At 43.7% G+C, this 17,079-nt stretch overlaps 1 protein-coding gene across 1 annotated transcript; it reads right to left on the minus strand.

The window, feature by feature from the left end:
* Positions 1 to 1,464: 1,464 nt before the first annotated feature.
* Positions 1,465 to 13,165, minus strand: LOC129326320 (autocrine proliferation repressor protein A-like). The gene is made up of 7 exons (XM_054974474.1): positions 12,969 to 13,165; positions 8,281 to 8,329; positions 7,882 to 8,001; positions 7,075 to 7,167; positions 6,143 to 6,232; positions 1,824 to 1,953; positions 1,465 to 1,589 (listed from the first exon to the last, which is right to left on the minus strand). The coding sequence occupies exons 1-7, from the start codon at positions 13,163 to 13,165 to the stop codon at positions 1,465 to 1,467; spliced, it is 804 nt and encodes a 267-aa protein (XP_054830449.1).
* Between the last annotated feature and the right edge of the window lie 3,914 nt (positions 13,166 to 17,079).

The following is a 17,079-nucleotide window of genomic DNA, read 5'->3' on the forward strand; positions in this document are numbered from 1 at the left end:
GGTACAGGGGTCTATCTCTCATAGCCTGTCATCCTTAGAAATGACATTGCCCCCTTCACCCAGCTGGGATGAGTCACAGAGAAGGAACAATGCCCACCTGCCTGCCCTCCCCATTCTAGAGCCTGTTGTATTTTTCCCCCACAATGGGCTTTGTTGGAGATTTGAGGCGGCTGGAGGCACCCTTGGGGGGGGGGCATAAAATTGCCCTCTGTGGCCCAATCTTCATAAAACTTGGGATAACTTTAGAAGATAGTCAAGGGTATGTCCACTGAAGATTTTGAAGAGTTCTTTTGCAAAATGCCACCCCCATCCCTCTGGATATACCCCATAGTTTCCCCATAGGGAATAATGGATATAGGAGTTAGCTGAGGGAACCCTTGGGGGGGAGCACGTAAAATGGCCCCCCGATGTCCAATCTTTATGAAACTTGGGGGCATCATTATTTATTTATTTTATTACATTTCTAGACTGCCCTCCCTGTCAGACAGGCTCAGGACGGTGTAACAACATCCAATTTTTATATAAAGTTTAAAAACAATAAAAACATAAAAACATTAAAACACTATTCCATATACAATTAAAATGTCTCAATTGGTGGATATAAATATTAAAATACAGCATTTTAGATGCAAGGCTTGGCTCTGGCATCATGCCCAGCCTAGCCATTAGAGTATAGGTAGGGGTAGGTCCCCAGCAAATCTGGTAAAATTCAGTCAAAATCCTCCCCCCCCCCGGTCCCCATAAAGCCCTAAATCACATTTCCCTTTGAAAACAATGGCCGAATTTTACTGAATTTGCTTCCTATTGCCGAGTCGAACTGAGGAATGAACCTGGCATTTAGGTAATGCTGAATTTTCTTCCTGATTAGGCTTTACTGAACCAGAATCAACCAATTTTTCAGTACACACTTCTCGTGTTAATTGACCCATAGACTGTAAAAACTGAGTAACCATAATCCAAAGGAGGTACCTGTGTTAGTCTGTAGTAGCAAAAAAAAAAAAAAGAGCCCAGTAGTACCTTTAAGACTAACCAACTTTACTGTAGCATAAGCTTTCAAGAACCACAGGTCTCTTCATCTAATGCTTAGGGATGAAAAGATCAATGTACCAGATAAGTGCACAAAAGGTACTCCATTTAGAGCCAACCTACAAGTGACGAATTATACTTGCCTGGCAAGTGAACAGACTCACGTGTATTCCTCCCTGTTCACTTGTCATTCACTTGAATGGCAAATGAATGGCAAGTGAACAGGGAGGAATACACATGAGTCTGTTCACTTGCCAGGCAAGTGTAATTCGTCACTTGTAGCTTGGCTCTTAGAAAAAGGGAGCGTCTGAAAAGGATGGATTTATTGACAGAATTGATATGATTGTCAGTAACAACATTTCTACTTTTTTCAGAACTTTGCCATTCGCATCCCCTCCTCCATTAGGAATAAGGTTGGCCTTCAGAAGGAGTATAAACTCACTTGAGATATTTTTCGCCTTCTAGCTGGGGAAAGTAATAATATGAGTTGTCAGGATGGAAGAACTCGTCTCCTGATGCCACGATTATGTACTTGGATATGTTTTTATACCGCTCATTGTATGCTGAAAAGGGAAAAGCCAGTGATTATTTTCATGGCAGGTGCATGAAAGTCCCAGTCAGATCCTGATTCCAGTTAAGCAAAATGGAAGATGAGCCATTGCACAACACAGAGGGAGAAGTGCTGCTCTTTCCATCACAGAAGGACTTCAACCAGCTCTTCTGATACTTTCTCTCCCACAGCAGCTCCCTTTCCTCCAGAATATAAGTGAATCTCTATAAAGATAGCATTTGCTCACCCACTGGGTCCACTTGCAAAGCCAGGTCACTGAAACGGGTGGTGTCCAACTTGCAAGTTATATTCAGCTCATAGAAGGGTCTCAACATATATGACCAGCCACAATATGCTCGGTATTGGTGGTGGAAATTCTGCACAAAATTAGAAACATGGATGCATGTAAGGGTACATTCAACTGAGATGGAATGTGGAGCCCAGTATTTTAAGACACGGAGGTTCTAGAATCAGGTCAGCCAATACAGAGAGCAGAGGCCATTGTTTAAAAGCCTGGCAAAAGTTAAGGATTATCTGGTAGAAGGCAGGAAAATGTCCTTGATACTAATTGTACAAATTTCACACTATGTAATCTGCCTTGAATCTCAGTGAGAAAGGCTGACTATAAATGACATACATTAAACAAACAAACGAACAAATAAGTAATATTTCTGGGAGCTGTGTAATTATTTTCAGCAACCTGAGGAGCTACCCATCACAAAATGGCACATTTGTTGGTGGAGCAAGTCACAAAATAATAGCTCAGCGGTTGGAGCCACTCACAAATTGGAAGCATGTACAACAATTATAGCATTTCAGAAGAGATCAAAATTTATAGAATTTCAGAAGAGATTTGCATTGCATTCCTCCACTGTTTCCCTGACACAACCATCATCCCAAACAGAAACTAGCGCTGCATTGAAAAATATAGTTATCCCTGCAATTTCCCTGGTGGAGTCAAATAGCAGAGGAAAAAATTTGTAACATATTCTGTTCCCATCCAGATCAAGGGTGAGTGTGTGCATACACGAAGGAGGAGGAGAGGCAAATAGAAAGGCCCCTGATGCTGTTGTGATCCTGTCCACCAAATGGGCATGTGTTTGTCTCCTCATTCACACACAAGAGGAAGAGGAGAGAAGCTTCCATGTTAGGTTTAGAGGGAAATATAAGACTGTGATCACAGTAGCACGGGAGATGGGGCAGAGAGCTAGTTTTAATTGCTGGAAAGTGATTAATCAGTCCCAAGTGACCTTCTACCCATCCCCTGATCACCCTATACCTATACAGGATTACCTTATACCTACATCATACATTATGTTCATTGCCAGCTTGTGACAAGCACATGTAGTAGGGTTGCCAGGTCCAGGTTGGGACATTCCTGGAGATTTAAGAGGTGGAGCCTGGAGGGTGCAGGGTTTGGGGAGGGAAGGGACTTCATCTGGGTAAAATGCCATACAGTACACCTTCCAAGGCAGTCATTTCCCCCAGGGGAACTGATCTCTATCTCCTAGAGATCAGTTGTAATTCCAAGAAATCTTGGGCCACCACCTGGAGGTTGGCAACACAATACCATAGAAAAGACTTTAGAAGGAAGGTCAGAATTTCTTGAATTTCTGAATGGCATTAGGCAGAATTTTTACTTTTTAAAAATGAGAAATGTGACAAAGGATCAAGATGCTTCAGTTTTTACATGAACTTGAAATTATTAATCTGATATTTATGTATTTCCTTAATTGCCTACTTTTTCTGCTGTGACTCAAAGCCGACTACAAAATGTAAAATCCAAGCAATTAAAAACACAGTACATAAAACAGTGCAATAAAACTGCCTACACTTTTTCACAAACACCAAAAATCAAATACGTATTTATGAACCTGGTCCAGCAAATGCGGATCAAAACCTCAATAGAATGGACAGATTGTTTTTTAAAAAACAGAGGGGAATCCTCAGGATTTGCAGAAAACTCCCAAACGTAACCCCCCCCCAACAACCAGGGGTTAAGAAACACCCCACACCAGGACAATGTAAAGGATCTCCACTGACACAGTGGAAGATTGGGAGAGGCAAAGAGCCATTAAAAGAGGGAAGAAGCTGGTGGTGACAAGAGCAGCTGCAAGCCACAAAAGAAGCAGGTTGGAGAACAAGGTGTTGGGGGTAAAAAGGAAGTAACTAACAACACGGCTCTCTCTTGCTTTCCTCAGCCACTGCCCCTGGCAGGGAGAGAATGCAGACAAGTAGAGGCAACCAGGAAAAGGAGGCGGCACTGGTGCTGTTGCTGCTCTCTCCTTTCTTCTTTCCACACCTCTCACCCTCCCCGTGTTTACTGTGGCAGGGATCCACATGGCTCTGCTGTGCGATTTCTGGGCAATACTTCAATGAAATTAATTTGGGATGTTAATATGAATCTTCAAATAGGCTCATGAGGTGCTTTAGGGGATTCTAGTTCTCAATTTCCTGCTCTGTGCTGGCCATCTACTAGGCTGATGGCATTTGTCCCATCTTTTCCACCAACCATGTCCTGATCATTGAAGCAAGGAAGCATAGTGTGCACATGTTGGAAATATGGGATGATTCACAGTGCAATCCTAAAGCCACTTTCCTGGGAGTATTCATTGAGTAGACTTGCATATGATTCTGAGTAGTCCTGCTTAGGATTTCTCTCTCTGTTCTCACAAATAAGGCGTAGAAAAAGTAAAGGAAATTTTGTTGTTGATGATATTGCAAGGCCCATTCAACATAGTGGCTGGCTGGGTAGGCATGGTTGACACATATGAAGCACTTACTGGCTGTTGTCCAGAGTAGTTGATGAACAAATGAAACAGTATTTGAACTCAGATACATTTGACCACACGTGCTTCCCTCCACCCCAACAACGGAGAAGCCTTGCAGGAACTGTGTCATGGATCCACATCACCCCATTCTAATTTCTGGGCAATAATCCAATGGAGTTGATTTGTAATGTAGGTATTAATATTCAAATAACCTCATGAGGCACTTGATGAGCAAGTGAAACAGTATTTGTATTCAGCTACATTTGATGTGCTGTTGACATGAGCACGAATCGGGGGGAAAACGAACTGGGTGGTTCGTGGTTCGTTCAGTTTCACAAACCACGAACTTTAATGAACTTGAACTGGTTCATGGTTTGTGGTTTGTTGGAACCCAGAACGGCCCCCTACATGCTCAGAGAGCCCAAACTCACAGGGAGTTTTCAGCAGGATCTCCTCTAGCCACCCTCCAAGATTGGTGAAGATTGCAATACGGATCTCTGAGTTATAGGGCCCCAAAGCTGGTGCCCCCAGGAAAGTCTCATTCAATAGAATTGGAGCCATCAATACCAATTGCCTTATGCCTTCATTTGAAGTGATGGACTCCCAGATGTGGGACTTGTTGGTGGCCAGCACTTGGTGTTTCAGGAGGAGATTGAAGGGCTGACTGCCACAGCGTGGAGCTGGACCACAAAGAAGGAGTGAGGGGTGGAATGCAGACAAGAGAGAGTCCCTGAAGTTTTGGATGTAGAGAACAGGGATGATTCTCCAAACCCCAGCCATTCCTCCTCCTCCGCAAACAGCTTCAGCAGGTCTATTTCTGGCAGTGGAGGAGAGACTACTTCTGTCTCCTCCGCAGGCTCCGTAGGCAGATCAGAAGTGGGAGTCTCTGCTGCTGGACAAACCTCCCCTGCAGAACTGCTGCTGCTGGTCTCCGATGGGCCATGTTCTCTGCCCTTTCCCCACCTATGACCAATCTTGCCTGACATAAATGCTTCATAGTGGTGCAGTGAAGCAAAAAACAAAACAGAGGAGATCCATTGGGGATAATAGAGGACAAACTCGAGTGAGGGTGTGAGGGGGCAAGAAGCAACCCTGACACTGGGATTGGGTGTGTTAAGACCCCAAACCACCCCCACCCAGTCACTGTCCCTGGCTGGCCAGGGGCTCAAAATAAAACCACAGTGTGGGCGCTGATGGTGTGTGCAGTGGAGACAGTGGAGCAACCCCATGCGGGTGTGAGTCAGAGAGCGAGCCAGCGGCCTGAGTTCCTAAAACCACCTCCACTCAGTCACTGGCCCCAGCTGGACAGGTGCTCAAAATAAAACCACAGTGTGGGTGCTGATGGTCTTTGCACAGAAGCCACAGAGATGAACACTCAGTTAACATGAACATACCCAGTTTGGTTTGCCAAAGTGCAAGGGGGAAATGCTACTGAAACCAGCCATACAACTTCCCCTCATCCCACCTCAGCTGACCCAATACACTGACCTTGCACAGCTAAGCAAAGTTACTCCCTTCATTGACTTCAAAAGACGTGGAAGGTATAACTCTCCTTAGGATTGTGTTGTCACACAACCAAAGACAGCAACACTTTTTTGTTATGTTGGTATTTTTTGAGCAGATAGTGGGGAGAGAAACCAGAGACAGCCATGGGTAAGCAATGTGAGAACATGAATGTAACCAAACATTTGCTATACAGTTTTCAATTTTATGGCAGGTTCAACTCTGCTGCTCGTTACTTGCCATCACCTTACAAAGCTCCATGAGGGACACTTGACTGCAACATGAATCTCACCTCGGTGAAGTTCATAAAATCCATTCCAATGGGAATAATTGCAGCAACCCTACTGTCAACGGCTGCAGTCAGCCAACTGACCCAGCCGCCCTGCAGGAAGGAGAAAGCAGATGGAAAAAAAGAGTAAATGAAGCGTGTGTGTGGGGGGGGGGGGGAGACACGTATTTCACACCAGCAACTATTTCAGAGTTAGACTGGCATGCAGCAGGGATGAGGAACAAAGAATCAGCAATGTGTAAGGCTCTGCCAAGTAACTTTCAAAGACTTCACTGCATGAGTTGAAGCATTTTATTTGATAAGCTACTAGTGCATTCTCTATTACATTCTTTGCCAGGAATGGTCTTTCTCTACAAGCGCACACCGTATATAGGATTCTAAGCCCAGCCCCTGTCCCATCCCCCTTCAGAAAAGTTAGCTAAGGCCATTTCCACACGCTGTTAAAGAGACGGCCCGCTCACTGAACTCTGGTTGTTTTTTTCACTCACTCCAAATGTCTCTGATTTCAAAGCGGAAGCAGGCAGCTTGGCTTCCATTTTTTCGGTGTCTTTTAGCCAGCACAGGAAAGTGTGGGAAATTCCATTATCAGAAAAGATGCTGAAAAAACAGAAGCCCAACGGCCTGTTTCTGCTTTGAAATCAAAGATGTATGGAGTGAGTGAAAAAAAAAGCCAGTGTTCAGTGAGTGGGCCGTCTCTTTAACAACATGTGGAAATGGCCTAAGATTAATAGACGAACAGCAGAACACAGCAGAAATGATGAATGCGAAACTTCAAGGCCTTCCCAGGTGAAAGAGAAACTGCAGGCTGGGAAAGAAATAAAAGCAGAGGACAGCTTCTAACATCGGCACCACACAGAATCAACAGAATCAAATATCCTGACACAATGCAGTCAAGAGACAATGAACTGACTGTCAGTCATGCTACTCACACGTACCATGGAAACACCTGTCAGTGTGAACTGCGTGATGTTTTTATGAAATGTTTTCCTTATGTAGTCTGTAACTGTGTCCATAGCTCTCACTGTGGCCTGCAGAGGGAGAACAAGAAAATAGCCTCCTTATGGGGAGTAGGAGATGCTTGCACAGAGGTTGCCTACAAGGCACAACTCTTCAGATATAAGGAAAACACCATGAAGCCCTCCATGTTACCTATCTACCAAGCTAATAATGATAGACCAAACATTCATAAGTCAAATCATTGTTATTTGTTAATTTGTGTAAAACTATTTGACATTTTCTGTTGAAATGCAGGTGGCCTTAATTCTCAGCAGGTTTAGATGATTGAATATGAGTCTTCTGAAGGCCTACTGGTAACATGACTCTAGTCATGTGCGCGGAATCAGCCGCCATGTCTGCAGAGAGGACAGCATGAGGCACGAGCTGCATTCATACCTTCTTGTGGAATGGATGGCAGTGATTTCCTCATCCACAGTCCCAGTAAAAGCACAGTGACCTCTGCCTTCTCACCTCTTTCTGAGGAGAAGACAGTGGCTGGTAAGGAGGTAGAGGCAGCAGCACCTGAAGGGTTCCTCAGTACCTCTTGCAGCATCAGATGATGTGGGCTGATCATACAATACATCTGGACACATGGTCTACCCATGTCACATGGAATCCAAGCAATTTTTGACCCCTGAACACACACACAAATTAAGGGGATAGACAAATGCAAGGTACTTGTGAAAGAGAGAATGGATTCTCTGGAACCCATAGCCAGCCTTGGAGGACACAAATGTGAAGGTTACCTTGACCATTGGGAATTGCACAAGCCAGTGTGGGGGTGCAGCAGAGTCATTCAGAAACCTCCACCAGGAATATGCCATTATATCATATCCTTTAATATTCTCGCGTCCTAAAGGGTGATTCTGAAACACACACAAAAAAATTGAACATAAAGGCTAGATCTTCTTTGGCAAAAGAAATGGGCCTTTCCTGACTGAATATTTAAAAGGATATTGGTTCTTCTGGTGGAATTTCATTAGAAATGTAGCTGCCAGGACCTCTCACCTTCTAAGCCTGCTGCATTGAAGCATTGTGGTTGAGGGGACTCTGGTGTAATGTGACTGAGATGCACATCAAGAAACCTCCTGGCTGAACTGGAGATAGAAGGAAGTATTAACAAGGAAAATCCCTTCGGTACTTACATAGAAGGTGAGTGGCTGGAAGGGAACCTGGTTCAGCACTGCTACAACCCTGCAGAGAGACAACAGTCACTTCCCTTGTGAGTACAAATTCTATGGTCTTCAGAAGCCCTTTCAATAAAAGTTAGGAACAAGACAACTGGAACTCAGGACTCTAAACTGGAGAAGGGGGTTTGATTCCCCACTCCTCCACTTGAAGCCAGCTGGGTGACCTTGGGTCAGTCACAGCTTCTTGGAGCTGTCTCAGCCCCACCCACCTCACAGGGTGATTAGCGTGAGGATAATAATAACACATTGTAAACCACTCTGAGTGAGCATTAAGTTGTCCTGAAGGGTGGTATATAAATCGAATATTGTTGTTGTTGTTGTTAGTTACCTAAAACAGTCTCGATTGATCCTCGGCCTTGGATAATTTTTTTGCCATTGGATACCTATTTTTAATTATTTTTACACTAGATTGCATAGTTTGGGATTGGATAAAACTGTACATCCAAGGTTTATTCATATTCATGAAGCACATTTCAAAAGAAGATAAATAATAGAAAACTGCTGGTAATCTTTACAAAAATGTAGAGGTTTTGTTTGTTTGTTTACCATCTGGTTAGCTAAATACTCTGCACAGCTTGGGAGCTCTCCTGGATGACATGGTTGTTGGTTAAGCTAAAGTGAGGTCAATTTTAGTTCTCTGAAAATAACCCTTGGGCTCTTCTGGAAGAATAAAACAAGGATCATTCTCTTTGGGAAGAGCATCAAAAGCATGGGTCCATACACTCCAGCATCCTGTTTTCCTGAACATCCAACCAGATGCTGCTTGAGATCCCAGAAGCAGGGCACGGAGGCCTCCCCATGTGATTGACTCCACCAACAGAGAGACACTGTCTCTAAAAATGAATCCACCATTTATTCACCATGGGAGATGGTATTTGTCTAATCCTCTTTTCAAGTCATTTAAACTTGAGACTCTCACTGCATCATAGTGTTGAGAATTCTGCAGGCTAATTACTTGGTGAGAGAAAAGGTTATTTTAATTAATTTATTTATTTACATCTTTTATACTTCATATTTCCCCCAACAGGAACACAAAGCATGAGGCAACACATTAACAACCCTGTGAAATACATTAGGCTAAGAGTGCATGATTGGTCAAAGGTCACCAAGCAGGATTCCACAACAGAGTGGGAATTTGAACCTGAATCTCCAGGATTAGAGATGAACACAAACTGGGAAAAAAATGAACCGTGCAGTTTGTGGTTCGTCACATTTCACAAACCATGAACCACAAATTTTCATAAACCTGCCCCAGTTCATTTGGTTCTTGAAAATGTCACATCCAGGTCAGTGAATCATCACTTCTGTGTCAGCAGAAGGTCTGCAGGAAGTCCATCCCCTGTTGTCTAGGAAACTGCCAGCACCAAGCTGTCTGCAGTGACGAACCAAAAAATGAACCAAACGAACCACCCTAAAGTTCGTGGTGGTTCATCAGAAATGTGCTCTGATGGACTGCCGGTTCGTGAACCATGAACCTGCCCAGTTCGTGCTGAACTTTGGTTCGTATTTCAGTTCGTGCCAATCTCTATCCAGGATCCTAGTCTGACACTTTAACCACTACACCACAGATTTGTCCCTCCTGAATCTGTTGCTCATCTGCTTCATTGTTTCTCTCTGAATTATTGTACAGGGAGAAATTGTTACCTTTTCTATCATTTTCTATTTCCCATTCATAATTTTGGAAATCATTATTGTTTTAAAAACAATCCTAAGGCTGTTCGGCTGTCATGTGGTGTCATTGTTATGTACTGGGCTGGCAAGTGCAGAGAGTTGCCTCCTGTGAGACGGAACACTGTATTTGACTTTTTATAAAATGTGAAGGGACGTGTGGACATCTGTCTAAGCACACAGTGACACAACAGAGTTTTCCTTTGCAGAAGAAGGGCAATAGTTTCTGCCAATTCTCCTCTCCCATTGCAGATATTCATTTTATCCTTTATGCTGTTACTGAAGATTTGCCGACCCACAATTTGGAACAAAATCCCAGCATCTCAGCGTGCAGAAGCAGGAAAGGCCAGTGAATAGTTGGAAACAGACCGTGGGCTCCAGCACTGGAAGGGAAATGCACTCAAATAACCTCTTTGAAAGAGATATCACAAAGATCACCTAAAAGCTGGTTGGTACAATGGCACAGTGGGCAGAATTCTTCATTTTCTTGCTTCATTTCATTTCAAAGGCACTGCCCTTAAACTATTCAATGAGCAGCACTGAACTGAATTTTGGATTTTTTTTATAAATTAAAATTTTCCTCATTTGTTATGGGCATGGATATTTGAGTTTCCGTTTACCTTCCTGTCTCTCTGAGTATATGGTTGCAAACTGAACATACATCGTGTTCTGTTTTCTGTTTTGTTTTCTTTTTTAGAATACTGAGTTGCAGAATAGACAGTGAGCTTTCAAAGTATATTACCTCTGGTGGAGATTGATAGGAACACTTTGCAGCTCCTGCAGTCTACTTTATTTTTAATTTTCTTTTAATATGTTCTCTAACTACATTTAGAAACTCTTGTTGAAGGCTTTGCTTTGGATTACAGCCCTTCATTTGCCTGAACTCTGTATTAAGAACAAGTATTGTCAAGTAGTTAAAACATTGCAATGCAATCCTAAGCAATCACACCTTTTTAAGTCCTTTGAAGGTGTAATTCTGCTTAGCATTGCATCGTTCGATTGGGAGAGCCAGGTTCAAATCCAAACTTGTTGGTTATTGAGGGGTTAAAATGGATGAGAGCAGAAAGTCATGTGTGCCATTCTGGCTTCCTGAGAGGAAAGGAGGAGGTAGAAATGTAATAAATAGATAGAAGTAGTTTTCTTAGGGGCATGCGTCTCATGCTCCTGAATTCTCACACTGCTGGCTCCCAACTCCACCCTTAGCAAAGAATACTGCCCCTAAGATAGAGTTTGTTTCTGTCACTGGCCCATTTTACGTACGAAAAAGATAAGGTTGGTATATATGCTTGGAACAACTTGAAGAAAAAGTGACTTGAAACAGATGTGTGATTTTCTCCAGGGATGATTATGAGGAGGCAGGTGTCCAGCTTTCGCCATATTTTGGGTACAATGACTGTCAGTTCATGAAACCAAATTGGTTTGTCCACTTCAGATTCTGAGGGGGAAAACACAGAATTCTGTGTTCAGGACAAGGCTAGTCACTTTCATACATATTAGTAGCCAAGTAGCCCCTCCTTCCCTGCCCCCATGTTTGTTGCAACTCATCATTATCAAGCAAACAAAACATCACCTAGGAAGCTAAAAGGTGTCTTCTCCATTTGTGACAAAGAAAGGAAGACCAATAGAATAAAGTAAGAGAAGGAAAATGGAAGAAGGGAAGAGATCATCTCCCCCACCCTCAAATACAATCCCCCAATACAATTTAAAGGGAAGAAATTTTCTATACATCATATTAAGGAGAACAGTCCCAAATTGCTTCATTGAGGGACAACAATTCCCCACTCAAGGCTCATGGACAGAGGCTGTCATTCCTGACATTTTTTACCCCCAAAGGTTAAAATATAGAGCTTGGGGTGGCTGCTCTTGGAGTAGAGACCAATGCAGCACACAGGGCAGCAGCCAAAGGTGAGGTAACAGCCTGCAAGCGCATGATGCTCACTTACAGCTGAGCCTATGGATAGCTCACCAACCATCTGGGCCGCCCACAGGCTCCATGACCAGAGAAAGGCACCCTGTGGACTGGCACAGCGGCTGACCTCAGGCTTATTACCCAGTGCAAATTTAAGTAGAGGAAAAGCAGAGGCCCGTGTCTCATTTAAAATGAAATGGCACTAAAGGCTAAGAAAAGTGCAAAAAGATAACAGCAGATTTATTCAGCTGGCAAGGTTGGTAAGAAGACAGGCAGAGAAAAGAAAACTGAGGTAAATTTTGTTTGTTGATCAGAATACTTCACTAGCAAGAGGCACAATAGTCTTCTTCAGCCTTAGTTTCAAATATTTATGGTACTTTCCCACTTTAGTTCAACTAAAAGCTTTTTGTCAACCATAAGCTGTGACAGTAAGGGCAAATTTTTCTCTCCTTTTCCTCACACAGACGTACCCTCCTTGGCCAGATTCCAGGTATGGACACTCCTTCACATTCCTGTCAGCTCCATTTTGTTACCTTTTCATTGCCCAATCAGAGAGAGGGGGGGAACAGTATGCCAATCATCCTCCCTTCAGACAGTTGTTTTAACCCTCTACCTGCCTCTCTTTGGATGAGGCAGATGGTAATCCTGGCATTTAATGCTCATTGCATGACAACAGCATATGAAGAAGAACCCCCTTTAGTCCCAGATTGCTTCTTTGAGGGACAACAATGCCTCCCTGTAGGCTCACAGGCGGAGGTTGTCATTCCACACTTTTTGTACCCCCAGACATAAAAATAAATTGCTTGGGGTGGGCAATCTTAGAGTACTAGAGACCAATGTCTGCAAGACCTGCAGCACACAGCACAGCAGCCTAGTAGAGGCAATAGCCCGCAAGAGCAGCATGCTCACTTGCAGCTGAGCCAATGGGAAGCTCGCCAAGCATCTGGGCCACCCGTGAGCTCCATGACCACAGAAAAGCATCCTAGGGAATCGGCATTCCAGCCAAACCCAGGCTATTTTCTACTGCTGCTGAAGTCACTTGGCCCAATGCTACCCGCTGTTTCACTGTGCCCTCAACAGCCTCTCCTGGTGTGGGATCCCAGGCAGCAGATCAGAGCCCTGGGCACCCTTCTTCCTGACTGGCCCCAGCCTCAGCTGGGTTGGCAATGAGAGAAGGTGTGCCAGCTTCATGTTCACCACCAGAGAGCACTGCTGCACAGGGAAGTCCAGATGAGGCAACCAGACCTCCAGTGAGCATGCCATGGCGGAAAGCCCAGGCCAGGATCAGGCGTGGAGCAGGCAGCAATGCCCACCCCCACCTTCACTCAGTTGGGATCAGGAGCAAAACAGGTGGTAATGCCCATTCCCTTCCTTCACCCAGCTGGGATCAAGAGCAGAGCAGGTGGCAATGCCCACCCTCCACCTTCATCCAGCTGGGATCAAGAGTGGAACAGGTTGCTATGCCCACCTGCCTTTCACCCAGCTGGGATCAGGAGGGTAGGAGGTGGAAATGCCCACCCCTCACATTCACCCAGCTGGGATCAGGCACAGAGCAGATGGCAATGCCCACCTACCCTTTACCCAGCTGGGATTAGTAGCAGAGCAGGAGGCAATGCCTGCCACCTGTTCAACCTGCTAGAATCAGGTGTGGAGCAGGCGGCAATGCCCCGCCAACTTCACCCAGCCGAAATCAGTTGCAAAGTAGGAGGCAATTCCTGTCCCTTCTTAACCTAGCTGGGATCAGGAGCAGATCAAGTGGCAATTTTCACCCCACTTCACTCGGCTGGGATCAGGTGCAGAGGAGGTGGCCATGCTTCCCCCCCCCCCGCCTTCATCTGGCCAGGATCAGTGAGGGAGGAGGAGAGAATGCTGCCTACCCACCTTCCCCTTTCTAGAGCCCATTGTATTTTTTTCCACAACAGGCTTTGTTACTAGTACCCTAATAACCATCATTCTTGGGAAGACTAGGAGTTGGATAAGATGACTCCTTTCCACTTGCTGTCCTCCTGAGCAAGAGATTTATGGTGGCAGGTGAGAAGATTTCATTTGCTTCCTTCTCCACTCTGCAAGCATCTATTTTACCATACCTGGCTCCTGGGTGAAGAAAATGTACGGAAGATCAGTATGTACCAATGCTTTCCCTTGGTGCTGGATGGGATCGAAGACAAAGTCTCTTAATTTTTCATCGCACACCCCTAGGCTATCACTATTTCAATGTCTTTCTCATCACATTCTACATGGTGCCTTCCTCTCTTCCAGTCCAAGACATATGAGACTCTCCTACCCTGGACATACTACTTACCATCTAGCCACTTCTGAGATGTCATATTGATGATATGAAATGTGGATCCAAGTATATGGAGGTAAACTTCCTGTATCCCCAGGAAGGTATATTCATAGTGAGGATCAGGAAGATTGACAAATTCATCCAGTGCCTTCCATTCCACCAGCCAAACAGAGGATGAGCAGGTTGCAAAGATGAAAAGGGTCAGAGGATGCATGTCTCAGCACCGAGTCAGAGGCTTTGCCGGTTCTCTCATTGGAAATGTCATCTGCCAATGGCTAAACATTTGCTGTCTATTTATAGTGATGGGAAGGAATAGAGCTTTGATGATGTGGCGTTCGAAGAGCTTGGCAAGAGCATCCAGCCTCTTGGCATGTTCTCAGCATCTCAACATTCTACAATGAAAAGAGGGGAAACCCCACCAAGGATAGAGAAAACTTCAGATCCAGAGGAGTTAGCTGTGTTAGTCTGTAGTAGCAAAACAGTAAAGAGTCCAGTAGCACCTTTAAGACTAACCAACTTTACTGTAGCATAAGCTTTCAGGAACCACAGTTCTTTTCATGCATCTGATGAAGATGCATAAGCTTTAGAGACCCACGGTTCTCTTCGTGCATCTGACAAAGAGAACTGTGGTTCTTGAAAGCTTATGCTACAGTAAAGTTGGTTATGCTAAAGTAAAGTTGGTTAGTCTTAAAGGTGCTACTGGACTCTTTACTAGAGAACTACAGTACTCCAATAGAGACTTTGTATACGACAAATCAATTTTAACAATTTTTAAATAATTTTAAATATAGGATAAATATTGTGCATATGCATACAATAAATAGTCAATCAAAAATACATACAAAATTCATTCCAGGGTATCAGCAAAACTCTCCTCCAGCACCACATTGCAAATGAATCAATTTTCTTCCTGTTGGCTTTCTTCACTGTCCAACTTTCACATCCATACAGTAGTAATTTATTTTCCACGGTCAATGACCAGCAGTTAACAAAGACACCAATAAAAGGTACCACAGAAGAAAATAAAACATCAATAAAACCATTCACAATACCTGGGTAAAATCATTCATGATACAATAGTATAAACTTTAGAATTCTTGGTGGTACAATAAAATTATTCACTTAGCCACTAAGGATTTCCTGATCCTTGAAGCAATCCAACCAAATCTGGCTACCTGAAACGTGATCTCAGGGTGTCTATCTGAAAAGAAACCCCTCAGAATGCATATCCTTTGGCTACGGGTAAGGAGCAAAGGTGAAAAAAGAGGAAGAGATTTGCGAAGATTGCTATACACCTTGCAATCAAATATAATGTGTTCTAATGATTCTATCCCTTCCTCACAGCAGGGGCAAATCCTTTCCTCGTAAGGGATCTTTTAAAACTTCCCTTCAAGGACTGCCGAGGGAAAAACATCCAGTCACATTAGTGTAAAAATTCGTCTGTACTCCTGATTTGATAGGTCGAGGAGATAAGGCATAGGTGTTACCATATTGGGGGGCTCCAAAAGAACTCGCCATTCCTCTATTCTGATTATGTCATGTTGCCTTGCAGTATCTAATATCCTCTGTTTTACTAAAACTTTAGCTTTTTCGTAACCCATAGAACACAGGTATTGTTTGGAAAGACCGTGTAGAAGTAACTTCTTATCCAGCACCCTAAGCCATGGGGGGGGGGGGCAAAGGCATCCAATAATATTAGACTTGTGAGCCCTTTGGGACAGAAGACTAATTTTAGCCAGTACAGGGTTACTGCAATCCACAACCTCTACTGTAATCATGCCAGTTTCAGTTCTGAAAAGTGCATTTGGGACACCATGGGGCACCTGTAAGATTGTTCTCAGGAATTTAGATTGAACGGCGTCCAGCCTCTTTAGATTTGAGGTGACATTTATTGGGGCTCCATAGGTAAGCTGAGAGAGGGATTTAGCCTTGAATAGTCTGAGGGCCGCAGTCAGGCATTTACCTCCTTTATACCAGTAAAATTTTTGAATTGCCCCTGAGCTTCTTTTGGCATCCGAGATAACAGAATTTATGTTAGCCGTTCTTTGGCTATTTGTCTGGAAAAAGACACCCAAGTACTTGAAATATGAAACTTGTTCGATAGGAATGGAATTTAAAGACCAATGATAAATTTTTGGGGTCTTATTTTTTGCAAAGGCCATAACTTTTGTTTTGGAATAGTTGACTTCTAAGTTGTTTTGTTGGCAGTACTGGGCAAAAGAGCCCATAGCTCTCCTAAGACCAATTGGAGTCCTTGAGAGCAGAACAGCATCATCAGCATAAAGAAGCACCCCTACGTGTTTGTCGCCTAGCCTAGGAGGATGGGACTCAGGTCTATTTATGAGTGTAACCAAATCATTGATGTAAAAATTAAAAAGGAGGGGAGCAAGAAGGCATCCTTGTTTGACCCCCTTGTTGGTTCTAATGGAGTCTGTAAGGTGACCTTGAGAGGTACACTTGACCCTTATGGATGTATGATTGTACAGAGCCTGAATTAGAAACAGTAAACATTTGTCAATGCTTGTGGACCTTAGTTTATCCCATAATATAGCTCTAGAAACTGAATCAAAAGCTGATTTCAGGTCCAGAAAGGCGGCAGAGTGAAACACTTGAGTTGGAAGAGTATTTTGCACACATCGAAACATAGTAATGGGGAATACCATAGTTTGGATTATCTCGATCTTGGTTTCTAGAGAGACATCATTATCTTTAAGGATCTTCTCTTGCTCCCTCACAGCAGCTCTTCCAGATCTCAATCTTCTTCTGATTTCTTCATTGTAGTCTCCCATTTGGCTGATGATTGAGCCAAGAAGTTGAAAATTTTGGACAATTTCAATTTCCTCATTGTCAACTTTAAAATTGTGTAATTCCTCACTGGTCATTACTTTTG

Source organism: Eublepharis macularius, chromosome 3 (genome assembly GCF_028583425.1).
Source record: "Eublepharis macularius isolate TG4126 chromosome 3, MPM_Emac_v1.0, whole genome shotgun sequence".
NCBI classification, from domain to species: domain Eukaryota; kingdom Metazoa; phylum Chordata; class Lepidosauria; order Squamata; family Eublepharidae; genus Eublepharis; species Eublepharis macularius.